This window comes from Apteryx rowi, unplaced genomic scaffold (genome assembly GCF_003343035.1).
Source record: "Apteryx rowi isolate R43461 unplaced genomic scaffold, aptRow1 scaffold_177, whole genome shotgun sequence".
Classification (NCBI taxonomy): domain Eukaryota; kingdom Metazoa; phylum Chordata; class Aves; order Apterygiformes; family Apterygidae; genus Apteryx; species Apteryx rowi.
The window spans coordinates 7,114-33,434 of record NW_020448052.1 but is presented as its reverse complement, the minus strand read 5'-3'; the positions used below and the strand labels follow the sequence as shown (position 1 = coordinate 33,434).

Here is a 26,321-nt window from a genome sequence, read left to right as displayed (position 1 = left end):
TTAAGCACTACATCCTCTTCTTCAGAGAGTAGGAATTTCCCCCTGGAAATGAGCCTCACGCCAGAGGCCAAAAGGAGGAGGGGAGAGAGCACGGCAGGGGGAGGGAAGCCCTTGGAAAGGGGGCCTGGGGGCAGAGGGCTGGATGCTTCCCAAAGAGGCTGCAGCCTACCCTGGTGGGCCTGGCCAACAGCCCCACTCCAGGGTGCTGAACATGCTCTTGCCTTGGCTCTCCCTTTCAAAGAGAACTTGCCCCAAAACAGCGTAATAACCTGCATCTCCTTGGAGCCAAGATTGCTGGGTCCAAAGCACCACTTCTTCCCTCTGCAGCGCAGCCTTGCGATAAGCCTCCTCCGCCCCGTGCCGCAGCTGGCAGCGCTCTGCTAGGCCGGGGCTGTTACTGCTGAACACAGCCTGTCTGCAAGCCACCGACAGCGCCTCTCGGCAAAGGTTTCGGTTCCTTGTAGCAGCTGAAGGAGGACTGCCGTTTTCCTGCTAAAAGGAAACAAGGTTGGGCACGTGGGCACATAAAGGCAAAAGCCTTCCTTTTGAGCCCGTGTATGTTTGGGTAATAACTACCTTAGAACTGCAGCCGTAGCACTGGAAAAGACCTGCTACAAAAATTTCACCTTACAAACAGGTATCGTGGCAGGAAGCCATCTATCTGACTTACCCACTTTTAAAATTAAAAAAAAAAAAAAAAAGGCAAAAAAAAGCAGTTCCCTGGCCTTCAGGATTAGAGAAGAGCATGAGAATATGAGTCAAAAGCCCCTTCCTTATTCGGAACCAAAAGCAACATTAAGGTAAGTCTTTAACGATAGTCTGAAGAGGGTTAGCAGTGGTAGAGCAGTATCTGGCACTTAGCCTGCCATAAGTGGCAAATTTAGAGCTGTCCTAACAAAGCTATGACTGTCACACTATCCCAAAGAGCAGTGACCTGCCATCAGCTTTCAACTGCTCTCTGTCATTTTCACCACCTAATTTCTGTAATCATAATTTGAGTATATAGAGGTAAGATGTAGAACACACTTTTTTGCATTTAAACAACTTCTTTGGATAAATGGACCAAGTGAACTGTTAGAGAAGTTTGGACTAAGACCAGTTAAAGATGCTCAAATTGTTGAAGCAATCCAAAATTACAGAACAAAAACTGCTTTAAAAAATTCCTGGCCTCATCTCAAGAACATGCGTGTATGGGAATTTGGTAAGAGGGAGAAATGTGTTACTGTTAAACATATAAACAGAAGTGCCTCTGAGGAAAAAATACTTAGGATAATACCTTTAACTGTTCCCCTCCGGCAGGACCCCCCCCCCGCCCCCACCCACGGGAACAGCCCAACACCCGCTGTGTACATCTGCACCCTGGGATTGCTCTCCTCCTGCTTCTGCCTTTAGAGTGCTATGGCCCACACTATTCTGGAGGCTATTAAAAGAAACAGAACTTCCTTCTTCGGTCCTGGGATGTTTTTTCTATAAATTTAAGAGATCCGATCATGTATGCAACAGCTGATCACACCCTGAAAACAACTGAAGCACTTGTGTTTATGAATTTAGGCGGCACTGGCTTACCACTTTCACAACCTTGTATCACGCTGACTGCTCTCATTAGATCCTGCCTGAAGAACACAGCATGGCAACATTTTCAAGGCCAGTTCCTCTTTTCCCTCATGTTATAGATAAACTGTGCCTCTGTATCAACCCAGGAAAGGAATTTACTCCAGCAACAAGTACTGTCACAGGCCTGAATAATGAAGTATTGAGCAACAAAAACCAAGCCCTCAAAGGTCACGTTCTGTACATGGTTATTGCATTCCTCAGCTGGCAGCAGCCATCCAGCTGCTTAGCTGCCCATGATCATGTTCTCCCTTTGCTGAAAGTTGAGCTAAGTATAATTAATTGGCTTCTCCCTCCTCAGCGAAGCGTTCTGCGCAGACAGCGCTGAAGCTACAGAAGAGCTGGATAAAGAAAGCAATCAGCACCTCTCTCATCAGTTTACCCCTTACTCAGGCGCTTTAGGCAAAAGGGAGGACAGCCTTGCTGACATGTATTTAAGATCTACGGCCACTACCCCCTTTGAACAGTGGCAGCGCAGGAGGAGGTGTCATTGCCTTGATAAGCATCTTCCTGTGCTGATAAAGGAACCTGATGCCCTGGACTAGAGCTACGTACAGAGATAAAGTAAATGGTGCCGCATTGCCTTCAGCATTTAGGGAAATTGCACAGGTACCACCTTATTTTCTACAAGTCTACATCTTTAAAAACCCGGCTGTAACAGGTGAGGGAGGCAAATACAAAATGCCTCATCGTGCAGCAGATTTAAACATCATGCTCAGTGCCATTTGACCTGAGTTGTGGAATATACTGTTCTTTTCGTATTAATCCCACTAGTGTGGATTGCTGCTCAAGAATAATTCAGCCTGTGCTAGACTACTGGAACAGTGAACTATCTTAATTGGAAAAAGGTCATATGGTTATATTAATATGGTTATATTAATTAAGGTCAAGTGCAGCACTTCTGATTTGCCTGTATAAAGACTGTATTATTTGCTGTGAATATAGTAACAAAGGTCGACTTACGTTTACAGTGTAAATTAATTTGTTAAAAATAAATCTATACATCGTAGATTATAATTTAGCAGCCTGATATGAAAAGGTGGGCTGTGACCTTTTCAAAGACCTGCAAACACCCTGAGGCTGAAGTTTATCCAAATGCGTCTAAGAGCGAGGGCCAAAACTTCCTGAAAGGACTTTAAACTGCAAACGGCCAGCAAGGTGCTTAACACAAACTTATCTCTGCAGCAGGTAAATACGGTTCAACCAGGACTAATCTTAAAAGTTTTAGTACTAAAGCTTGCAAGTGAAACAGTGCTCTGAACAGCTGCTCGGGTGGTAACCTGCTTTTGAAAGTATTTAGAGGAAGCAGCTAATATATTCCAGCCAGATAACTGCTGAGTTTCTTGACACAGATATCACAGAACAGTAACTTTTTTTTGGTCTATACCTTTGCCATACTGTAGGTTGGTGCGTCTGGGGGTGCAGTTGCCCAGCTGCGTGTGTTAGAGACCTCCTTCACACCACAGCTGCTCGGCGACACCCGTCCAGCAGAGCCTGCAAAGCAGATCCTACCTGGTTGCAGGGGCAAAGCGACATCGGAGAGGGAGCCAGGGAAACCACCGGGAGCTGCATTCAGGAGTAAGAAGAGGGTAGAATGAAAAGTCTCAAGTAACTGATTTAAAAGTTATTTTAACTGCAGTAAGGGAAATGGGGTATCAGAGGTTAACCCATACATACCTTGAACTGTTCTCCACTCTAGTGAAATATTTAAAATGAAATAACAGCAAACTCCCAGTAATCAGATGCCGGACACACACACACATGCGCACACACGCACACACACACACAAATCACAATTCATTGTGACTGTGATGTGGCATCAGCCAAAAGTGGATCAGCTGATGGTCCAAGGAAATTATTTGGGGCCTCAGGCCTGGTGTTTAACATGGCCTGCAAATAGTGGGAGGAGCTACCATTCTCCCAAAAACGAGGTACGAGACCCATCACAGGACTATCCTCCCGCGGCCCCCCTTCCTTTCACCCCACACAACAGAAGTTAGGAGGAAAGACAGAGGCGCCCTGTTTGCATGCACTATTTCTGGAACAAAAATTAAAATCTGCAGAGGCAGCATTGTTTATCTGCCTCACAGAAGCCTTCTCCAGTATTTGGCTCAGGTTCCTCATTTGATCCTGTCAGTCAGAGCTTTCATGACTGTCAGGAAGTGAGAAGAAAGGTGCAAGAAAGCTTGGTGCGACCTTTTGGACTTCTGCTTCAGCACTGCAAACTACTGCCATGGCACAGCCAGCGCGATGGTTGTTTCCTCAAGAAGCCAGGATCTGAACCAGTTACCCAAGCGATAATTTGAAGGGTGATTTTTCGCTTCAAAATTCTCCATACAGACTTTAAACACCTCCCCAACCTCCTCAGGAACGGTCTGTCAACACCATGGAAGGAGGAGCAAGAGCTACGGCTACGCTATCGCAATGGAAGAGGACCTCCACTCTTCTGCTCCAGCGTCATCCCTACAGGAGGGCAGAGGGAAAGCGCCAAGGAAGGGAGAGCCCTTCGCTAAGGGCAAGGCAGTAGGGGAGATAACGGCCCTGAAGAAGAAACAAAATTCCCACCCATAAACCCCCGTCAGTCTGAACCACACCAAAACGTACCTGAGGGAAAACCGCCAGCAGAGAGAGGTTTCCTTTGCCCCCAGGCAGGGCAAGTTATTGGGAAATCAAGACAAAAATGCAGGCAAGATGAGTCTGTGTGGAGAGGGGAAGGGGCAGAGGAGCAGCCTTTACTGACAGCAAGCCCAAGCGTCCTCACGGGATTAAAAGGATCTCGGAGATGCCTGACCCCCGCCTGCAGCGAGGGAGCTCCCGCTGGCCCTTCCCAGACAGGCTGCAGCCCCGGGAAAGCGGACGGCCAGCGGCTGCCTGGGCCAGGTGCAGGCTCCTCGCTACCCAGGAGTGACAGTTGGTGCTTCTCAGACCTAAAAGCCACGTTCCACCAGAAAGACGTGGTCAGTAACACGGACTGCCGTGAAGCGGTGCGGCAGAGGAGCCTGCTCCATCCCAGGGGCGCCTGAGCTCGAGAAAGGGAAAATTCCTTATTTTCTTCAGCTTTATCTTATCTCCAATAGGTTTAACTTGGGTACCCCCCCCCCCAAGGCTTGCTGATGAGCAGTAAATCTTACAGGGTCCCTGTGATGCAGGCAATACTAATTTACAAGTAGATTAGTTCAAATAGTAACCTGAGGGGAAAAAAAAAAAGGCCTGGAAGCACTGACTAAAGCAAACCTGACAAGTTATCATACATGCCCAGATCTGATACTAAGTTTCCATACTTGGAAAAACAGGAGAGAATTACTTGTTTGGCAGTAATTTCCCAAGTTTTCCCCCTGGTCTCCAACTCCTCTGTTCAAGGCTGCCCACGGATTTTGGATTTTAAGATGGATGCCAAGTTCTGTCCTGGAAAAATTCACGCTGCAACATAAGTAATCGCTGATCAAACATTATGAAAACACAAACAGCAGCATTCCTCACCCAGCGCGGGTTCTCAACTGGTTTGTTCAGTGTTTTGCTCTCCTGTGCAGCATTCTGCTCCTGTTCCAGGAGGTGAAGGTACCCGAGCACACGCGGTGGTTGTCAGAGGAAACCTGAGGGCTTTAAACAGAAGACTAGCTGCTGCTTCTCAGGCCCAGGCGCACACACAACTGAAGACACACAGCTTTTTTTTGGTGATCAAAGGAGGCCTGTCTGCATGGCGCTTTTCAAATTTAGCCATATTGCAAAGATACAGCTACTAAAAAGTCATGGGACAGGCAAAATAAAAAACAGTGGTGACAAACTTCAGGCGTAACTGCAATTGCCTGGTATAGTTTCTAGCGAAAACATTAATTCTATTTCATTTTTTATACTCAGATTTTTAGAACTGGAACATACATTTTGTCTGCTGTCACCAGTTAACTCACAGAAATTTTGTCAAGAAAATGTGACATAAAATTGGGAAAGAAAATGATCTGCATTTCAGCTACAACTCATTATCAACGTACAGCTGAAACTGATAAATTCAAGACGTAACGTAACCAAGTTACCCAATTATTCCAAGACAAAAAACCTCTTTCAAAGCAAGCTGGAATTTTGGCTGACAATTAAAGGTAAAAAGGAGCATATACAGAATATCCTCAACCAATTTAGCACTGCCTGGTGATTTATCTAAAATGCAGCCATAAAATAGCAGCCTTCACCGGCTCAACAACAAATATTCTCAGGTGAAGGACCAATGAGTCAGCAGCATGAAGACAACATTTCAAAGGCATTTTCATTAACTACTAAAAGTTTGTGAAAACATCAGCTAAAATGTTTTCACACAGAGTAGAAAGCACCACTTTTATCATACGTGGAGTTAGTCAAGTTGAAAAATGAGGCATGATATTCAACGCACAAGTCAAAGAATGTGCTGGGAGGAGGACATTGGACATTAATCTCACAGTTTAGCATCCTTTGAAATCTACTGTTTTGTCTACATTAGACTTTTCAAGCATTCTGAAGTTTGTTAATTAATGCATTCAAACTTCATAGATTTAATTTACTCCTTAGTCTAGACAAGGTCTTAGAAGCAATCCTTTTAGATTAGCTTTAAAGTGTACTGTCAGAAAATCCATCCAGGAGCTTATATTGTCCTTCCTTTCTGTTGCGCCTCGTGCTTTTGATTAGACTTCAGTCCCCACTATTGGAAGTGGCATCCACCACACAAGGTGACTTAAAACACACTTGGTAATGCTAGCTGTCAAACACAACGGAGCAAATGTAGCTTTGCAGATACACTCTTAAATAACATTCAGATTCAGGCTAAGAAAGCAAAATTGACAGAATATACTTCAAACACAGCGTTTATTACAAAGGTGCATAGAGTTTATGCCATTTCTTTTGAATACTTACGCTTTGAACTACAAACAACATACAAAGCTAGGTTACAATATGTAATGAAGTCAACAATGATTATCTAGTAAATTCAGTACAACAGAATATTCTACGGTATTTAATTTCCCAAGACATTTCTGAAACAAAGGCACTTACAGAATTAAAAAAAAAAAAAACCAAAAAAACCCCACATATACTCTTTCAACATTTAAAATCTGAATTCCATTCCCCCTCCTCTACGGCACTGTGGGTAACTAGTTTGAAATGAAGGAACTAGCTGTTTGGAATGACACATCAGTTAATGATTAAACTAAAACTTCATGGACCAACTGCTTTTCTATAACCATCCCATTCACTTAACTATATGAAAACAGTTTTCAATGGGTTTGCATGGAAATAACTGAACAAAATTTGGTCCCGTGTCTTATTGTTGATGATGGTTAATACACCAACAGTAAGAAAAGATCTGGCTAAGTGCTCTGATTAAGAAGTGAGGAAAGTGAACTGTTTTCTTTCAACCAGTTTTGTAACTGAAATAGTTAATACATTCTTTGTGTATTAATGATTCAACTCTTCACTTGAATATAGCTATCATTATCATATACTCATTGAAGGAAAGGTGTAAATTAAGAGGCTCCTTAACCCTACCCCTCTTTCAGAATACCACATCTTCTCCCACCTCTCCTAAATCACCCTGAACAACTCTGTGTACTATCTGGTCTCTACTATAGCTACCCTAAAACTTCAAATTTGGGACTTCTGTTGTTGTTGCCACCACTTTACTTTCCTACTACCTGCTGTATGTGGGCTTTTTTCTTAGGGATAACAGATGGCAGATGATGGAGCCAACTTCTCCTCATGAAATTGCAGACTTTCCTTTTATCTCCAAAATACAACCCTACTGACACCACCACAAACTGTACGTTTTGTCACCTCAGACGTCGGAAAGAAATGGAGTCGCAGAGTAACAACCTCATAAACACAAACCAGAAAATCGTACCTGTGCTCCGAGAACTGCCTGGTACCTTGCTTGCTGGCTGCACCTCGCTGGCCACATTCCACCTGGGCATTGGCGAACAAAATTCCTGGAAGAGTCTTTGCTCTCCTTCTACGTGTATCACACACACAGGTAGGATCTATACAAAAAGGATGATTTCTGCAGTACTTTACTGACCTCCAACACAAATATTCAGCATTTCTAGGGAAACGCTTCAACAGTGGACACTGTCCATTTTTGGTTGTTGCCACACAACTCCTAACAGTGTAACAAATCACTGCCCAGTTCCTGGCCTGCAAGACAGGGAGGAGGAGGATCGCAAAGATATAGTGCATTCCTGCTTTGTGAGTGCCGCTTGGCACCACTGCATGCCGTTAACTTAAACACTCGGCTCGGAGATGCGTAACAGAGGCGCATAGGTTGTCATGAATCACAATGCTAAAGAAATTCTACATGTTTCTCCTGAAATGCCCTTAAGATTTTCTTAAACAAGAACTGGAATAACTTAGAAATGGACTCAAAAACTGGGAAGAGAAATAAATAAGGCTGCCTTGGACAGCAGCAGTTTCCACCCATCATTTCGCATAGGTATACGAGGTAAAGCAATACCATCAATTACAAGATCAATGTTGTTCAAGCAGTAATATATGCCAAATGTGGAATCCCAGGACAGGTGGCTTAGCAGCCTGTCGGCAAGTAATATCAGTATACGAGATGTGTCAAAATTATTCCACGAATTATGTCACAGTGATTGATACAATAGTCAACAGATAGCTCTTCTGAGGAATAACAAATTGTATTTCAATGTTAGAAAATACAAAATTATAGAGTATACTAAAAAAAGTCATGAGTCGCTTGATAAATACAAGTTGTACAGAGCCAAAAGCCTTGCAAATCCTGGTAATAGTCATGAAGGTGTCTTAAGATGTTTTCATGACTGCAAGCATGATGTTGGAAATGCATTATCTCTCTGTGACCAAATCCTTCCACCCCTCCTTATCCTGATTTCTTGTTCTCTATTCAGTTTAATGGGAATGTTGAAGACAGAAGGGAGATTTAATCTCCACTGCGTGTCAGGTTGGTATTTCTTATTCCCCTCCAATATAATTTCTCAAATACAGGCTTAGTTTATAAAGATACAACATCCCTACAAGGTTCCTGCTACAGACAGTGACAAACCCTAAAAATTAAAAAAAACGCAATCTATTTCTGACATTGCATATCTCCTATAAAGTCAATTACTTCCCCTATGATGAGCCAGGACTGAATACTGGCAGTCACTTCCACTTAACATACCATTAAGGTGATGATTTGTTTTTTCAAGCCAGTCAATAACATACAGCTATTACACAAACCAAGTACTCATCCAATAATTTTTATGCAGAATTCTCAGGTTTTCAGCTTCTGATCTATTTGTTGTAGAGGGTGGCAGAGGGTTTGTTTCTGTTACTGATTTCTAGCTATGAATTAAAATAGTCTGAGAAGACAGCCAATAAAGTTACATCTTTTAAGCCTTAAAATTGGAAAAGAAAACAAGGAAATAACCAACTCATGCTATTTAGCACAAAAAAATGCAACTAGCACAAAGACAATTCAACATGGTTCACTATCCCTTACAGAATGCAAATATGTTTCAAAAAAGAAAAATTCCCTTTTAAACCATAAAGGAAGTGTATTACAATGTAGCTTACATAATGATAGTAACTTCAAAACAGGCAGAACATATATCATCGAGTTTCTTAGAGATTAAGTTCTTATTTTTTAGCACTGTGCAAAAGATTGCTACAGCTTTGGGCGTTTGAAAATGCTCATATTAAATCATTCCTTTCTATCACACTTCAAAGTTATTGCACAGCAAATGTTATGATCATCCTTATTTCTGAAGCATTCCTTCATACTTTTCTCACTGTATTTTGAACAAAATCTCTTTCTGTATTTGCTTGAGGTATAAGTGAATAATTTCTGCAAGAAAATACTCCTTTCTTGTACTCAAAACATTAAAAAAAGATACTGAATTATCTTTCGCTTTACTTGGACAAAATATTGTTGTCTTCCAGGAAAATATACTACATGGTGTAAACAGCACAAACTATATTTTTAAAAAGTTTTGTATACAGAAGCATAGTAGCAGATCTGTTCAATAGATGGGCTTCTGAGGATCCACATAAGCAGGGTTGTATGGGGGCTGGCTGACTGGGTAAGGTGCTCCAGCACCAGCTGCAAAAGCAAAACACAAGAAAAGACAGATTTATAAAATTCACATTCTGAATTCTACATCTGTAATGACAACTTCAGTTTTGAGTACATGTTTGAAAAGTTCAACTTATCTAGCATCTTAACTGGGAGAAACTTTTGTGTAATTCATAAAGCATTTGCATTTCGCAAGTTAGATAACAAAGTTTTTTGGTGGTTTTGAGTGTATATGTGTATCAGGGTATCCACAAGTATATGGTGAGCCCTCAGAGCAGGACATAGTTTGGAAAAAAAGGGGGAAAGAAAAAGAAAAAGAAAAAGAAAAAGAAAAAGAAAAAGAAAAAGAAAAAGAAAAGCAATTTGGTCCAATGCGCCAGCCAGTAGAAGTCAGTGATGCAAATACAACAGGGCATATCTGGTAGTATGTGGAGAAGTTAGACTAAACCACTGGGCCAATGAAAAAGGACTAGAGAAAGCGTCTTAGGATTCCTTCAGGGAAGAAGCCTCCTGGCAAATATCACTGAGTTAATTAAAAAAATAATAATAATTGTGGCCCACTGCTACTAAGCCCACGAAAGAGTTTGACATAAATACTAGATGTACCACTCAAACCGTACGCTTCTTTTTTAGTATTCTGCAACAAGCTATTCTCAGGTGTCACACTCATTTTCAGGTGTGTCAAACAGCAGGAGTTAGTTGAAATAACGCAGCGCTTGCTCAGACCCCTAGAGCGTACGAAGTGGCTATCTTTACTGATCACGTAAGTGGAGTGGGTTTGGCTCCTGTGCAACAGAGCAGGTATTCTCCCTGTTGCACGTGACCTAATTAAGAAACTGCCCCCTGGCTAATAGACAACGGAAATAAGAAAGGAAAAAGCTCCCATTTTCAGGCATTCTCAGCTAGGAACAAGCAAAGTGCTGCAAGATTTTTCCAGGAAAAAATCTAAGAATTAACAAACTAGCAACTTAGCTGAGGAACAGCTGGAGAAACCAGGGAGCAGAGGAAACAAAATGATTGGTTCATTGGCTCCCTCAGGCTAGAAAGAAGAAGCCAAAGTAGTTGGGGGTAATCCCATAAACACCACAGCTTCTTCAGAGTTTAGCAAGGAAAAATAAAGTCACCATGCCTGCAAAGACAATGGGAGGCAAAATGTTTTTAGAGGCTGAGCTGGTTTGCACATTGTTAAAGTGCAATTCTTAACTGGTTTGCAAATGTTAAGATTAAGATCTTGCTTAAGACCATGAAGAGCCATTTTGTTTTGACTTGTTATGAAAGAGTTACTTTCCAAGGGCAGTATCTACTATTCAGGACTATGTTTGTTACGTAGAAGGGTGAACACTGTAGTATATAAGGGGGTTTTAAGATCCTAGGCTAGATAACAGCCTAGTTTTGGCCTCTCTGAACAGCCAACAACCAACTGTTCAACCAGCTATTTCCAGCACAACAGGGAATTAGTAATGTCAATGGTAAAGCTATGTGAAACTGTGAAAGCAATGCTGTGAAAGAAGGAAAGCAAGAAATCAGTTAATGCTAACACAAAGTTGACCAGAGACTGGTTATGCTATCAGCCTAGGGACCAACTACTAGCAAATGCCATTTCTGTGTATGGACTTAAACCTTTAGTAAATATTTGATTAGGAGGTCTATATAGAAACACCCTTGAATTACTATGACATATGTTAACTGGACTTTGATTTTAATATGAAATTGCAGCTGAACTAGTAAGGCATTCTACTGGATCCACTCATACACCACCAAACTTTGCCAGTACAGCTAAATCTCCTCTTGCAATGATTACGGTAGAAATGGCAATGGGGAAATTTCAACAAGGGCAAATTAAAACATCCTCCCTAACTAGAGTTCTACATAATTTGCTTACACTTGCATTAATATAGTCATGGAAAATAATAATGGTAAATAATAGAGGATTTGTTCTAATGCGAGTGTCTTTTTAGCTATTTAAGAAGAGAAGAAGAAACACTGCATCCTTTCCTTACCTGCCACTGTTTCATGATAAGCTGGGGGTCCTGACGGCTGCGTGGGGTAAGGGGGAGGATACTGCGTAGGGTACGGTGCTATCGGCATCCCGGGTTGCGGCTGGACAGCCACAGGCTGATAGCCTTGATACGGCGCTGCGGGGTAGCCCGCTGGCACTGCTGGTTGCTGGGGATAGGGAGCGTGAACCACTGTGGTGGCAGTGGTGGTAGCAGTCACAACAGCTGCAAACAACCAAAAGGAACATGGTTAGTGCTGGTGGTCCCAGGAGACAGCCAACAACAGCAATGCAAAACCACTCTCACTTCAGATCGCTTCCTCAGTCCAAATCCTGGGCAATTTCTTTTCTGAACTTGCATGAGAGATTTAGAAATCTATACCTCAAATCACCCTTCCACTGATCTTAACGGTAACAGAGCCTTCGCGTACCAGGACAGCAGCCAATTTATCTGCTCGTTTCTCACCCACAAAGAGCAAAGAATTTTTTTCTTGGACTCTTCACAAAACAGGAATTCCTCTCTGCAGCCAACTTATCTATCGTTCTAGGACAAACTGCTCATTTCTAAAGACGTTATCTATTTTTAAGGATAAAAGTGATAAAGTTCTCCTTTGTCAGGCAAGGAGGGTAGTTAGTTTGCGCAATATTCCTCTAGCTTCCTATGGTGACCCGCTGCCCAAATGAGTTTCCTTATGTATGATGTTTATGTACTAGCATATCTATGTGTATCTTTCTCTAAACAACAGTCAGAAAAGTAAATACACATAGGTAACCCATTTCTGCAGGAGCTGATGCTGGATTATTGGTTCATGTCTCTATTGAAATAAGGGAGCATTAACACTTTCTAACAAACTGCAATAATTCGTTTTCCAGATCTCCTTCCTCCTTATGCTACAACTACGTATATTTCTCAAGATTCCACTTTTAAAGAAGAGGGAATGGCAAAAGCAGTCTTTTACTTTACTCTTATTTAAATCTTGTTATAAATGTGCATTTACTATTTCTGTGACTGTATCCAGGCTAAACTCAGCTAACATTTGAAGTAGTCTTAATAATATTTTAATCAAGCCATAAAACTCTTCATTAGTATTTCCCTTTAAAATTATAATTTTTAAAAACTGATCTCAGAAGAGCACATACAGCATTTGATTATGGAATTTTAAATGGCATAAGGTTTGTCCATATAAATCAGCATTTCAATTTTTATTTTGATTTAATCTCATTTTAACTGTCAAAGATTTAGAATAAAGAAAAAAAACATTAAAATATATTCCAAAATTATTCAAGTACAACACCAAGAACAGAAAACCTATAAACAGACACTGTAAACTTTACACATCAATCTGGTCAATAAAACACAGTTTCATCTCCAAAAATACTCACCTAATTCATATGGTACAGTGATTCCCTATTAAGTTAAAGTACAATCTTAAAATAAGAAAGCTTTCTGTAAGTTAAGAGAATTTGTAATAAAGTTGCAGTGTTTGTACCACCATAATGTTGCTTTTGAAATACGTGATCTTCCTTAGCAGTGACGGAGCAAAGAACAATATATCTTGTGAAACAATCTGAATCATCACCTTCCAGGGTTAATCAAGGAAGCAGTATTCCATATATTTTAAGTGTAACATAGTGGTGTGGAAAAGCTTCTCATTCTTCAAAGATAAATATACTGAATGCCGAAAGACAAATCTTAAGTAATGCCTTCGCAATTATTGCTGCTGTAGTGGGCCTTTGGTGTATTATTCAGGCTATATTTTTAAGAGAATGGGAAAAAATTTAAAATGGTTCTTTTATTCTATCCTCTGCTTACCTAAAATAAACAACCCCCCAAATCTACACATTTGGGGGGTGGGGAGGAGGGAAGAGAACTTTTTACATTCTAAGAAAATACAACATCTCTCTGCAACGTCACGTTCTGAAGCAGCCTAAATGCTTATTTCTAAGCATTTGTTTAGGCATTGGAACTCCTCTATCAGAGGGGTAGGAAAAGATTATTCGCATCTTTTTCAGGAACACAGTTTTCTAGAAAAAAAAGGTCTTATTCAAAGAGGTAAAGGATAAGAAAGTAAATATAGAGGTACTCACGCTGTGGTCTTCGACATGCTTTATACAAACAGCAACATGAACAGGTGAGGCACAAGATAATAGTGACTACAACCACTGCAAAGAGGGTAACCCCAATCGCAACAACCGTTCCAAAACTGCAAGAAAGACAGCACCAGAGGTCAGAAAAGTCTCTCATGCAAATTTGGCTATAGAATGCAAGGCTAAATAGCAATAACACATCGCTCTTCCTCCAATTTGTTACTCTCTTACTACATCGTGCATTTGAATAGGAAAGAACTTCAAGTGCATTCCTACATTAAGCTCAGATCTGCTAAATCAGTGGAAGCAGATCAACACCTACAAAGGAGCACTCTCATCTGTGAAAAGGACTTAACAGGGCTATTTAATCCTTCTTATTTTAGTGTGACTGTGTGTCCCTTTATGTATTTCAAACAGATTACAGAGACAAGGTTTTAAACTCATTAGTCAACTAGTTAATTTTCAAAGTATTACTTGACTGCTCTGAATATGTAGGTAGACATTCCCGAAATGAAGTGCTGCAGATTTCTGGATGATAGCAGCTTCTTTTCACATCATTAAGACAATGATTCCCCTGTCAACTGCCTAAACCCAACCCAGTGAGAATCTCAAAATTTAGCAGACCTCTCCACACTGCAGATTTCTTGGCATTTGTAAATAATTGTTTTAGAAGCCATATTTCACATGATTTGAAAAATCTGAGCTTCAGCCAACTTTACTGCAACTAAGGAGTACGTTACACTAGGTTAGAGAAGACAGAACACTGCCTACAAGCACCAACGCCTGGTACAGAGAGGCCCAAGATTACACCAGCCTTAAACCCAGTAATGAGTACTAAACGATGGAAGCAGATGTAAAACTTCCATAGACCCCTGTTTGTAACTTTTGTCTACCACACAGGAAAAAAAAAGTAACTCTGTAAAGCTTAAACGCTCAGTGACAAGCTCTTGTGTCTCTGTCATAGGAAAGGTTATACAGTTTTCTGAAAAGTCCCTTTTTAGAAGGTCAACAGCTAGACAATTTTATGTCTTTTTATGATTATTTGGATGAGAAAGCAAAACACTGGAATCTAAGACCCTTTGAAGTGTTAATTATATTTACTTCAAACATTAAGTTATGTGATTTCTCTGAAATCCAGAGAAGCTCTTCTTCCACACAAGCCAAAGTCTCTGGCATTTTACTTATTAACTTCATGGATCAGTTTTGGAAACAATGACAGGAAGTTAGTCTTAATGAAAAACAAGCCCTAAAATAATGAGTAGAGAGCTGTTTTTAAATCCATCCTGTTTTTGCTTCTTCATAGAGATTTTGGCTACAGAACTTTCTGGTCTTCTTCCTGCTCAGTTTCCTGTTAACAGCTTTAAAAAAAAATGACACATGTCTAAACCCCCAGTAGTTTTCACTTGGCTACCAAACAGCCATCAAATGTAAGAATTATTTCTGAATATCAATGACACTGGAAGGTTAGATCACTGACTTTTAAAAAATGAAAAGTTTTCTGTTCCTGCTTCAAATTCATAAGACCTCAACTTGACCTTGTGAAAACAAGAGATTCTCCTGTTGAAAATTCCTGTCAGCATTCAGAGGGACCTCGACAGGCTGGAGAGATGGGCAGAGAGGAACTTCATGAAGTTCAATAAGGGGAAGTGCAGAGTCCTGCACATGGGGAGGAATAACCCCATGCACCAGTACAGGTTGGGGGTTGACCTGCTGGAAAGCAGCTCTGCGGAGAAGGACCTGGGAGTGCTGGTGGACACCAAGTTAAGCATGAGGCAGCAATGTGCCCTTGTGGCCAAGAAGGCCAATGGTATCCTGGGGTGCATCAGGAGGAGYRTTGCCAGCAGGTCGAGGCAGGTGATCCTCCCCCTCTCCTCAGCCCTGGTGAGGCCACATCTGGAGTACTGCATCCAGTTCTGGGCTCCCCAGTCCAGGAGAGACATGGAGCTACTGGAGCGAGTCCAGCAGAGGGCTATGAAGATGATTAGGGGACTGAAGCATCTCTCATATGAGGAAAGGCTGAGAGAGCTGGGACTGTTTAGCCTGGAGAAGACTGAGAGGGGATGTTATCAATGTGTATAAATATCTGAAGGGAGAGTGACAAGAGGATGGGGCCAGACTCTTCTCAGTGGTGCCCAGCGACAGGACGAGAGGCAACAGGCACAAGGTGCGCACGTGCAGATTGGCAGGAGAAAAGCATTCTGTCAAAGTGAAAATGAAAGTGTCAAACCCACTACAAGAAATATAAACATAAAAGACTTTACTAAGACAAAAGTGTTAACACTGTAAAGGTGTTCCCACTGCTTCTTAAGTGCTCCCCCCTTCCTCAGGAGCATTAGTATCCCTTCAGCACAGTAAGTTAACAGCCATCTCATTTTCATCCCAAATCCCACTTCTTTCAAGCCAGGCACGAAAAGAAAGATACAAATGCAGGTTCAAGACAATGAAAGACAAAGATATCCACAACGATACGGCATCCTGAAGTACACGCTACCTCATGTCCATGGCCTAAGAAGCCCCTGCAAATGTACATCAAGTTAATTTGAAAACAGAAGTTGAATTCTGTGTATGCAGCAAGTGATTAGATGAGTGTGATCTGTGGAATCATTATACTGGGTCCTTACGAGGTACTCAGAACATAAATGCAAACATGCATGGGGCAAGAAAGAGAGGAGCGTGCACAGCAGATTCACACAGACTTAACCATCTTGACTGCACTGCTAGCAAGCTATAGCATGAAAGCCTATGATCTCCAGAGGTCCCTTCCAACCTCAACCATCCTGTGATGCTGTGACAAACTACGGACAGAGGTAGCACTTGCATGACAACTGTTAATTACAATTACTGTTAGGTGTGCAATGCCAGCAATTTTTTCCCTTGCTCTTGCTCTCATTTCTGTATCAACCCTGAGGAAGCTTTCTCAGTAGGGAAGTGAACATTACTATTACACACAATTACTACCAAGCAGCATTAGCAGAAACAACAACAGAAGAGAGTTTTATAGGTTCTTCCTTAGCCTTTTCCCAGCAAAGGAGGATGAGCCCTTTTCTGCTAGAGAAGGATGGTCTCTGTGTCAAGGAAAGAGATTAGGCTTGACAAAGACAACAAAAATCCTTCACCTCTAGAGCCAGTGAACGCCTGTGAACTTCAGCAAAGGCTGGGCAGAAACATCAACGAACAATTAATCTTAAGAAATGGAGAAACAGGATGAAATGGAGAAATGTCTAATTATTATAAACAGACTAGAACTGTAGGAAGCTGGCAGAGCCCTTATCATTCAGGACCAAATTCAGTTCTTTCCTACACCATGACAAGAGAGAAACAGCATAAACCCATCTGCAGCTGAGCTGGCCACCAACAGATAAACACTGGTCAGTCTGAAGCATACGCTCCATTTGTTTATTTTTAATGGGATTACATTCCCTCCTGAAGTTTTTTCCTCTTTGAAGCACATCTCTCATTGCTTTTCATTAACTATCTCTAATAAGAAAAGTGACAATAGCAAAGCTCAGGAAAAAAAAAACATACTTTTGGCTGCATCTTTGTTAAAATGACATGACTACAGCATGACGCAATTTTGCACACATCTTCTAAAGAGCTAAATGGAGACATATATTTAAAGTACAGGTGTGTCAAGTATATATACACTTTAAAATGTGGTTCTGTGTTTTTGTGTGTAGACACTGTGATTTAATTCTATACACTGAAATCCTGTGTGATTACTACAGACCAAAATTATAAGTCTTGAGAAACAGATCACTGGGTAAAACAACGGATGTGTGAGTTCTTCCCAGAGTTTTCTAAGGAGAATATACACGTAGGTTACTGTAGGCATTTTTATCATCCACTTCACACCAGAAGCATAATTTTCCTGCCAGCGTTTGGGCTCATGTGGACTAACGTCTTGAAACAGCAGAAGGTGACATGACATTCAGGGACAACACCACAGTATGTGCTCGGAGCTTGCAACCCACTGTGACAACACCCTCTTCCAACACTGGCGTTCCTCAAAAAGTTTTTTTCTAATAATTTCCATTGCTAGTTTTGAGAACTCTTTTGGAATATCTTCATGGTCAGGCACTACTGTACTGTATTAATGATATCTATCCTTTTACTGCCCAAGGATTACTGCCCTGAGCACTTTTTCTGAGCATTTAGTAACACTGATGTAGAGTAATTAATGATTCCAGTCCCCTAGAAGTTTGCTAGTAACACTACTGAAGAAAGGGCAGGAAGACAACTAGGGATAGAAGATAGTACTCAAGTGGGGCCCGTCTACAAGAACGGTGCTCAGCATACTTTTCAAACTCAGTGAACCACCAGGAGACAAAAGACATTCCAGATCTTGTACAAAGACTCTCTTGCAGTGTGCTAACTCCAGAAAGTCTATACTCCCTTCCTGACCGACACTACTTCTTCATTTAGTTGCTTTCACTTGATGAATCTGTCTGAGAGGACTCCGAAAATATTTGAAAAAAATATATTCACACTAAATAATATTTTAATTACTGTTAGCCTGCATAATACAGGAAAAAAAAAAAAAACATGGGGGATTGGAGCTTAGAGTTACTTCCACCGTATGGTTAACCAAGCCAGAAAAAAAAAAAAAATCTTACCCCCAGCAAATGCTGCAAACAAAAGCCAAAGTGCAGAAATCAGGGGGCCACGGCACAGAACTACAGAACACCCCGTTAGCAGCACAGTTTGAACGCTGGTTTTCAGGCTCCTGCATTATATACCACAGTCTCTAAATAAGCCACCCACTGTTACATACAGCTTGAGCTCATTCACTGCCATTTCCTGTTGCTTTCTCTTCACATAATAAAAGCTTAGTTTTGCCAATAACTTAAATGAAAACCAAATAAAAACCCAATAGTAACTTCTACTGTAGCAATGATAAAATGCAATTTCTCATAAAATGGATGGAAAAGTAAATATCAAGAGGGGAGTCCCTGCCCTTTCCTACCACCACACTCTTTCCCTTCCTTCTTCTACCCTGTGTCTACCCCTATTTTTCACACATTTAGAAAGCACTAAATTGTGTATGTAAGGAGCTTAACTCACAGACTCATCTTACATTTAAGGTATGTTAATTATTCAAAACACATATGAGTTTACATAAAGGGAGTTATGTGATTGGTGCCTGTTTTACCTCTCTTTGGTACTGAATGAGACACAATGGACATATTAAAATGGGAGACTCAAATCCGATACTTAAAAGGTACTATTGGATAGAAGTTAATTCTCAAGGCAGTTTTATTCCATATTGCACATCTCAATTTTAAACAGTCATGTGGAAAAAAATATAAAATGCTTTGACTGTTGCTCTTAAGGCCTTTTAGAATATTCACGTTTCAATTCCAGTAACATTCTTAAACTTCCTTAGTAGTCTGAAACACTTTTAAGTTGTTGACATTTTGTAAGTCCTGTTGTAATCAAAGTCAGTGTATACACGTGCATTCATGACAATGGCATACACTTTTGTCTTAAAAACAAACACCCAAATAAACATCAAGAAGACCTAGCTCTGAAAAATCAGTTTAGGCAGACTATTTATTCCTCAAGTTTTAATCGGTTCCAAGATTTGTTCCATGTTATAAGAAACATGTTGGCAGGGTCCTTTTAAAAGGCCGGGTTGCTTTTAAACAAGTATTTCCAAATACTGAGTTATGGCTGTAATACAGGGTGGTCTGGAAAGACCTCAGAAGATAATTTAGGCTATTCTGAAAAGTCTACAGCAAAATTAAGTATATGCACATCACCCTTTCCCAGAAACATGATCGAGTGGTGCATGTCCAGACGTGCCTTCACTCAGCTATAGGACATGACCGAGCAAGTCCCCAGATGCTTTCCTAAGTCCCACATTTCAGTCACAGCCACACAACGCCAGGCACATGCCTCAAAAGCTTAGTGGGAAAATCAGAAGGAGCAATTCATTTATTTATTTTTTTAAAAACTACATGACTTCCCAAGGGTCTTTCAAAGGGATTAATTTTGACAACTTTACAAACATGCTTTCTCAGTTTAACATTGTAGCACGAAGATTCAGTACAAAAGGACCACCTTGCTAGATGCTCAAAAAACATGTACTATTACACAAAAAGCAAACCCCGTGAGGGCAGTAATGCACACAGAGAAATGTCAGCCCGACTCTAGCACTGTTTTAGCGCAGCTCGCCTTGGGCTCCCAGGAGCTTTGACAGGCGCCGACGACCCAAACACACGCTCTAGGAGCCCGGTCGCACAGCCTGTCCGGCTGCGACCGCATCAACGGCCGGTGCCGGCCACGGGCTGCTGCGGCCACCTACCCCGGGGCCACCTCCCCGGGGCGTGATCTCCGCAGGACCCAAGGCTTCCAGGAAACGGGGGCCCGGGGCTTCCTCTGGCGGGTGGCAGTCCACCAAAGATTTGGGGACTGAGTAGCACTGTTTCAAAATTGTGAAATCTTGAAGCGTTTCATCAGACTGGCAGATCTGCGTAACGGTTAAGTCATTTTATAAACTGCAACGCAGCGAAGTGCCCTCTGCTTAACTGCCGCTGTCACGTCTAGATTTGTCTTTCAAGTAAAATGTTAACTCATGTTACTACTTGAGAGTATTCCTCCTAGGGTCCCGCCTACATACAGCTCCTAAACAAAACCGAATTTTTCCATCCCTCTTTGGCTAACCCGCCAGCAGTGCAGATGCACACGCAGGTCAGCACTAATTGTAAGCTGCTCAACTACTCCAGCGTTGACAGAGATTTAACTCCTCCTGAAACCACCAAAAACTTCCTGTGACTTTTTACGGTTCTTTCTGGATACCCCCAAAGGATGGAAAATTCTCACCAGAAGCCCCCCCAAAGGAACCCCTGAGCGCCTCAGTCTACTTGCAGCCTGAACCACCATGCGCCACGTTCCCAGGAGTGGGGACAAATCTACGCGGCACAGAGCACAGGACAGGGACCCGCAGCATCGGCGCAGCCAGCTCCGGAAGGGGAACCAGCAAGGATAACGCCACGGCAAGCCAGGAGCCCCTGCAAGCGCAAAAGTGCTAGAGATGAAGAGAATGCAAAAGTCTTTTTCTGAGAGGAACTTACTAACTATGTACCAAACTGGTCCTTTTTCTACTCGTTTAAATAGGAGGCTAATGTGAGTTACTTTATACAGCTTTAAGCCCAAAATAATAAACTTTAATTTCTTACAGGAAGAAAAGACCTAGTGAAACTAGAGCTGATTACTATTTTTGAGAGGCATGGTAACTTCTCAATGTTTTCAAGTACCATTTAATATGTTCAGCACAACAAGTTCTTAAACATCCTACAGGAGAAAGTGTCAGGGAGGGAACTTCCCGGAGCTTTTGGGTTTACTCAGAGATCTGACATCCATATCCAACAGGTTATTATGGAAAGTGTATACAAGGATCTCTTCTGAGTCTATAAAAGTTTGCTTGTACTAAATATATCTGTTTACATAAATTCCTTTATAAGGCATACTAAAAATACAATTTCTCAAGGAAGTTTCCCAGGAAAATTGCTACTGTACACTTCCGTAGATAGCTCAGAATAATTGTTCCAGGTAGTTAAAATATTAAAAACATGCAAGTAACAAAAAGAGAGAACAGTAACTGCATTCAGGGGGACTATGAAGTCTTTCGTCAGCAGTCCAAGAATTAACACTATAATTTTATGCAGCTCACAAAACAGTTTCAGAGAGATACTGCCAGTCCATTAGTCCCTCAGTGTAAAAACTGCCCCTAAACTCAGTACAAAGTATTCACTTCTACAGATCATAAATAAATCTAAAATGGTCCTTTAGTGGCAAAAGAGAACAAAAATTAATTATACACATAGATTTTTAAGGCAAACAAAGTGAGTCAGTTCTTCTTCTACTGTCAGAAACCCAGTTCAGCAACCAATACTGGATGTCCCTTTTTCTTTTTGGTTAAAATTTGAAACCAACACAAAGGCAATGGGAGGGATTTTTCTGAAATGGTTAACTGAATTAATAGAACAAGTTCAACTGCAAAAAATCCATTAAGTATTGCAGAAAATTTTTCCCTACATAAACAATAATTGCAATAATATGAATATGCTACAGTCAACACCGTACTAATTCAGAAAGTGCTTTTAACACTTCTAAGATTTAAGCAATTATTTAGGAACTAGCTTGGCTAAAGAGTTAAAGTTTCAAATACAAAAGAAATTATTCCGGTAAATTGCTATGCGGTGCATCACTTGCCAAACACGCTGAAACAGCAATCAAAGGAAGTTCAGACTAGGTTACACCCACCACCTTTGCTTACCACATATGCAACTCCTATACGAAACGGACCTTTTTCTTTACTCATACGTCATTAAGTATATAAAAGTCAGCAACAGTGTTCAGGCAAGAATAAAGTTTAAATAAGGTAAATTAATTTTCCTGTACTACAATGAACTGACGTGCTTCTTCACTCTCCTTCTTATCAAGAACAGTATTAATCACCATCCAACCCAATGAGAAACATCAAAGAAAATCTGACGTTACACAAATAAGAACAAGTCTCTGCAGCAGAGTCCACATTTGGCTGACCAATACTTTTCTTTTTAAATGATATTCATTATAAACAAGACCTTCATAGAAAGAATTCGTAAAAGTGACTTGGATGACTGGTACTTTTCATAACTTAAAAACCAAGAGGTAGCACAAACTAGTAAAGTTAGTAAACATGGAGAGAAATATCACATTAAAAATGCTACCAAATATTTTGATTTCGTCAAAGGACCAATATTCATGCAATTGCTTATTTCACAAAATTGAACTAATTGTTTCGTAGAACACACCATAATTGAAGTTTTAAAAGGCTAGGCTATTTAAGGACATCCTCCTACAACACATCTATCACATAATTTATTGCAAATACATCTGGCTACATCCTGGGCCAAGACTGTTTTATTTAAGTATACGAAAAACTGTTGAGCTGGATCTAGCTATGGAACCCATGTCCTCAACTCTCATAGATCTCAGTGAATAACAACCCCGGGGTCTTTTAAGCATGCTCAAGGAAAGACTCTTCCAGTGCCTTCACTGAGGGCTCCCCTGCCTACAGTTGCTTTTGACTCCCTCCAGAGTCAACCTGGGTGTCAAAACTTAGTGTTTTCATAGTTACATTTCATAGAGGTACAAAGAAGGGCAGTGCAGCAAAGCACACAGAGCTAGAAAAGGAAACATCCTACTCTTATAAGTACATACAGTAGATAAGTACATGCCTGAATGTAGCCCCAGGGATGAATCTTGCTGTGCCTCTGCACGTTTACGCCAGGTTGTCTTGTGTTTCGCCGTGGAACAGCCTTCTGTCGTTAGAAGAGCATGCTGCTACACCCGACCATGCCCATCTGCCTCTTGTGCTAGAACAGCGTTTTTCAATCTCTCTTTCTATCTTGGTTTCAGAGTCAAAGGAACCCGCATCAGCATCAGCCCACTGCCTGAAGCAGGCAGGAGAGAGATCGTCAACAGGAACCAGCAACTGCTTTGTCAGCTTTAACTAGCTTCTTCACTGTGAACACGGTGAGGATGAAAACAAATGCTCTGCGATGCAGGTTACAATCACAAATGATGCAAGTTTACATTTACTGTTCAGCCTATTATAAAGCACAGAACAATTTTTAAATAGCTTAAAATCCAAATCTGAATTGTTTCTAGACAAGAAGACTATGTTTCTGGGTGAGATTAGCTGTGTCTGAATGCAAGCCTTACAGAAAGGAGTCTGTATGCAGGTTAGCTCATTTATCATGTAAAATATCCAGGGCAAGCACTCAAAAAGAAATCCTCTGCGCACGAAACAGAGCCTGCTTACAGTTCTAGGAGCTCTTTTCCAATGAAAGATTTTCCTAACTCATTCTCTTATCATTGGCAAACCATTATAGATGTTGCAGCATCCAAATACACAGTAAAAATGTGAACTGAAGTCCCTGACAGTGACAGGAGAAGGAGGAGGAGAAACAGAGTATCATTCAACATCACAAAGATTTTTATCTTGTCTATGGAGAAAGTATATGCTTTAAAAACAACTAATTGAGAAACAATAAATTAGGTTCATCATATCTTCCATAGTTAGAGGGAAGGTTAGTTTTTGCCACCTTAGACATGTAGCAGACTATTGCAGACATTGCATTTCAAACAAAGGAAGACAGAAGGAGGCGATTTTCTCCATTTCACAAAAGCAGACGCAAGCCACAAGACAACAAACTGATCTGAACTAGCACATCACCAGTCTAACAGGCTGTATGTTCTCTGATTGCTGAGACTTCCCAGGAAGACTGTGGTTCTGCCTCCCGCTTCTCGTTACATAAGGATGAACAGCCTTTTTTCAAGGGTAACTCTATCTGTTACAAGATCAGCTGTAACTTCCAGAAAAATTGATTCAGAGACTGAGTTCTATTAACTGCACAAAAAGACAAATGCTTCACAATTAGTTCAATTGTGGATGTGAATCACCTAATTTCCTTTTCCAGTAAGGGTCACTTGGAAAGTTGGCATACCAAGGCTAAACAACCACGTTACCAAAGCAAATTTTGACATAAGATTTTTGGTTCCAGTGGACAAGAGCTTTGATTTTCCACAGTTTCGCAAAGAAGTAATACTAAGTACTGCAAAATGAGAGAGAAAAACAACTGAATTAACCTAACTACTTGCAATGCATCTTCAAAACTAGAGCACCACACAGGAAATTTCAGTATTTGCTAATCCAATTAAAAAAAAAAAAGTGGAAACATCTGCAAATAGTGAATCCCTGCCACAATACATGTCTTAGCAACAAAAGTTGTTGAAATCATGTATCAGTCAACTTACAGGCATGGGAAAAAATGGTGGGAAATATAACAAGTTTAGCGGTATAAAACCATGCCAAAAAGCCCCAGATGATCTTCAAGGAGTAATCAACAATGGAGAAAAGCCTGAATGTGAGTTAATACCATGACTTTATACTTCTCTGAAAATACTTCCATTTGCTTCTAAATTCAATGTTCTGGAAAGCACAATGCTTTCAAGCACTTGAAACTATATTATTAAGACACTCTAAAGAAATGCTATTTATTGTCTTAAAATACGTCCAAAAGCAGATGGCAGTAACGGTCTGCATGGTGAACAACTACCTCCAGTAGTGCTGCTCAGAGTGCCTTACATTCCCTGCCTCAACAGCACCTGATACCCAAATATTAAATACTGAAGGATACTAATAAAAAGAAACTACTACAAACCTGATGCTTTACTTGCACTTCTGCTGAAGATCTCAGAACAAACACAGCACAAGAATCAAGAGCACAAGCAAAGTAAAACCTCCCCAGCTAGACAAGGTACAGGAAGAACGTACATACTACCAGCCCGAACCCTTCCCTAACACAATCCCATAAAATTATAGCATAGTGGTGGCAGGTTTCCAAGCAGGGGGAAGAGACACCCCAGCTCACTTGGCCTCATGGCAGGTCCACATTATAGTTTGTGCCAAGCCCTCAGAAAGGTGAAATTCCCTTAAAAGCTACGATTTGCGAGCAGTGTGCTAGAGTGGGTAACTCTAAGTCCCATGCAAGAATGAGGAACTAAATACTCTGACCCTTAATGCTTGTGATGTTAGGAAACCATCACCCCTCCCCTCTTTGAAGGGCAACAGCAGAGGTAATATTTGTAATTCGTGAGAAACAACAGGACACAAAAGGAAGTGTCCCTCCCCCTGTTATAGACTGTTTAAGGAGGACACACCACCATACACATCTTGCTGGGGATACAAAGGATTATCTCAACTGACATCAGCCCTTCCCTCCACACGTGTAAGAACAGTCTTTTCAGCAGGAACTGGCATGGAGCTAAGGGGTGGAGTATACCTTGCAGGCAGAACCCAGGGACAGCTACTGCAAAAGGAAGATAATATAGCTTACTGCTCTTGGGAAAAAAATATACTGGGCAAAGTCTGTAACTAAATGGAAACCTATGGGTGACTTGGTGCCTGAGAGCAAGCAGGAAGAGTCACAGGAAGTCCTACTCACTTTCATTCCTGATGTTGAAACATCCTAAACCATTAGTCACTTTGGAAAGTTTTGGGATGTGGTTTTCATCTAAAGTCACATCCAGGTAGCTTTTCAAGGAGGATATTTCTGTGAATAATTACATTCTTTCTATGAACACTGCCTAACTGGAAAGCGAGTTGGATTCAAGTCTAGGGCTTTGCACAACTCGTTAATTTTTCAAAGCTGTACCGTAACTGAGAGGAAAAAGAGCAAAGAAGCCTGAGAGTCACTAATGATCCATTTTCTCAAGGTGAAACATCAGTGACTCTCCCTTCTGAGACATTCCACAGCCGGAAAAAAAAAAAAAAAAGAGATAATTAAAGCAACTCAGCTACTATTTCCTAAACGCTTTCTGTCATTGAAAATGCATCTCTGTGGACTGCAGGCCCTGCTTAAGCAACAGCTAAAACAAAACCCCAAATCGTCTTTCCCATTCCGTGCTAATAGCTACGCTGCTTGGCACGGGGGGAAAAGAGAAACAAACCCACCGCGCTGCTTGAATCCCCCCGTTTTACCTTTCTCACCGCAGCAGATCCAGCACCGCTGCAGGCCCGCAGCGGAG

The 26,321-nt window shown here is 41.2% G+C and overlaps 1 protein-coding gene across 3 annotated transcripts in view; it reads right to left on the bottom strand.

Annotated features, from left to right (window-relative positions):
- Positions 1-6,422: 6,422 nt before the first annotated feature.
- The window catches only part of SHISA5 (shisa family member 5), a 24,714-nt gene continuing 4,815 nt past the window's right edge, over positions 6,423-26,321 (bottom strand). For all 3 annotated transcript variants that reach the window (XM_026061183.1, XM_026061182.1, XM_026061181.1), the window contains exons 4-6: positions 13,743-13,858; positions 11,659-11,880; positions 6,423-9,685 (exon numbers count right to left, since the gene is read on the bottom strand). In XM_026061183.1, the coding sequence (XP_025916968.1) occupies positions 9,606-9,685; positions 11,659-11,880; positions 13,743-13,858 (418 nt within the window). In that variant the 3' untranslated portion in view covers positions 6,423-9,605. The remainder of the gene's footprint in view (positions 9,686-11,658; positions 11,881-13,742; positions 13,859-26,321) is intronic.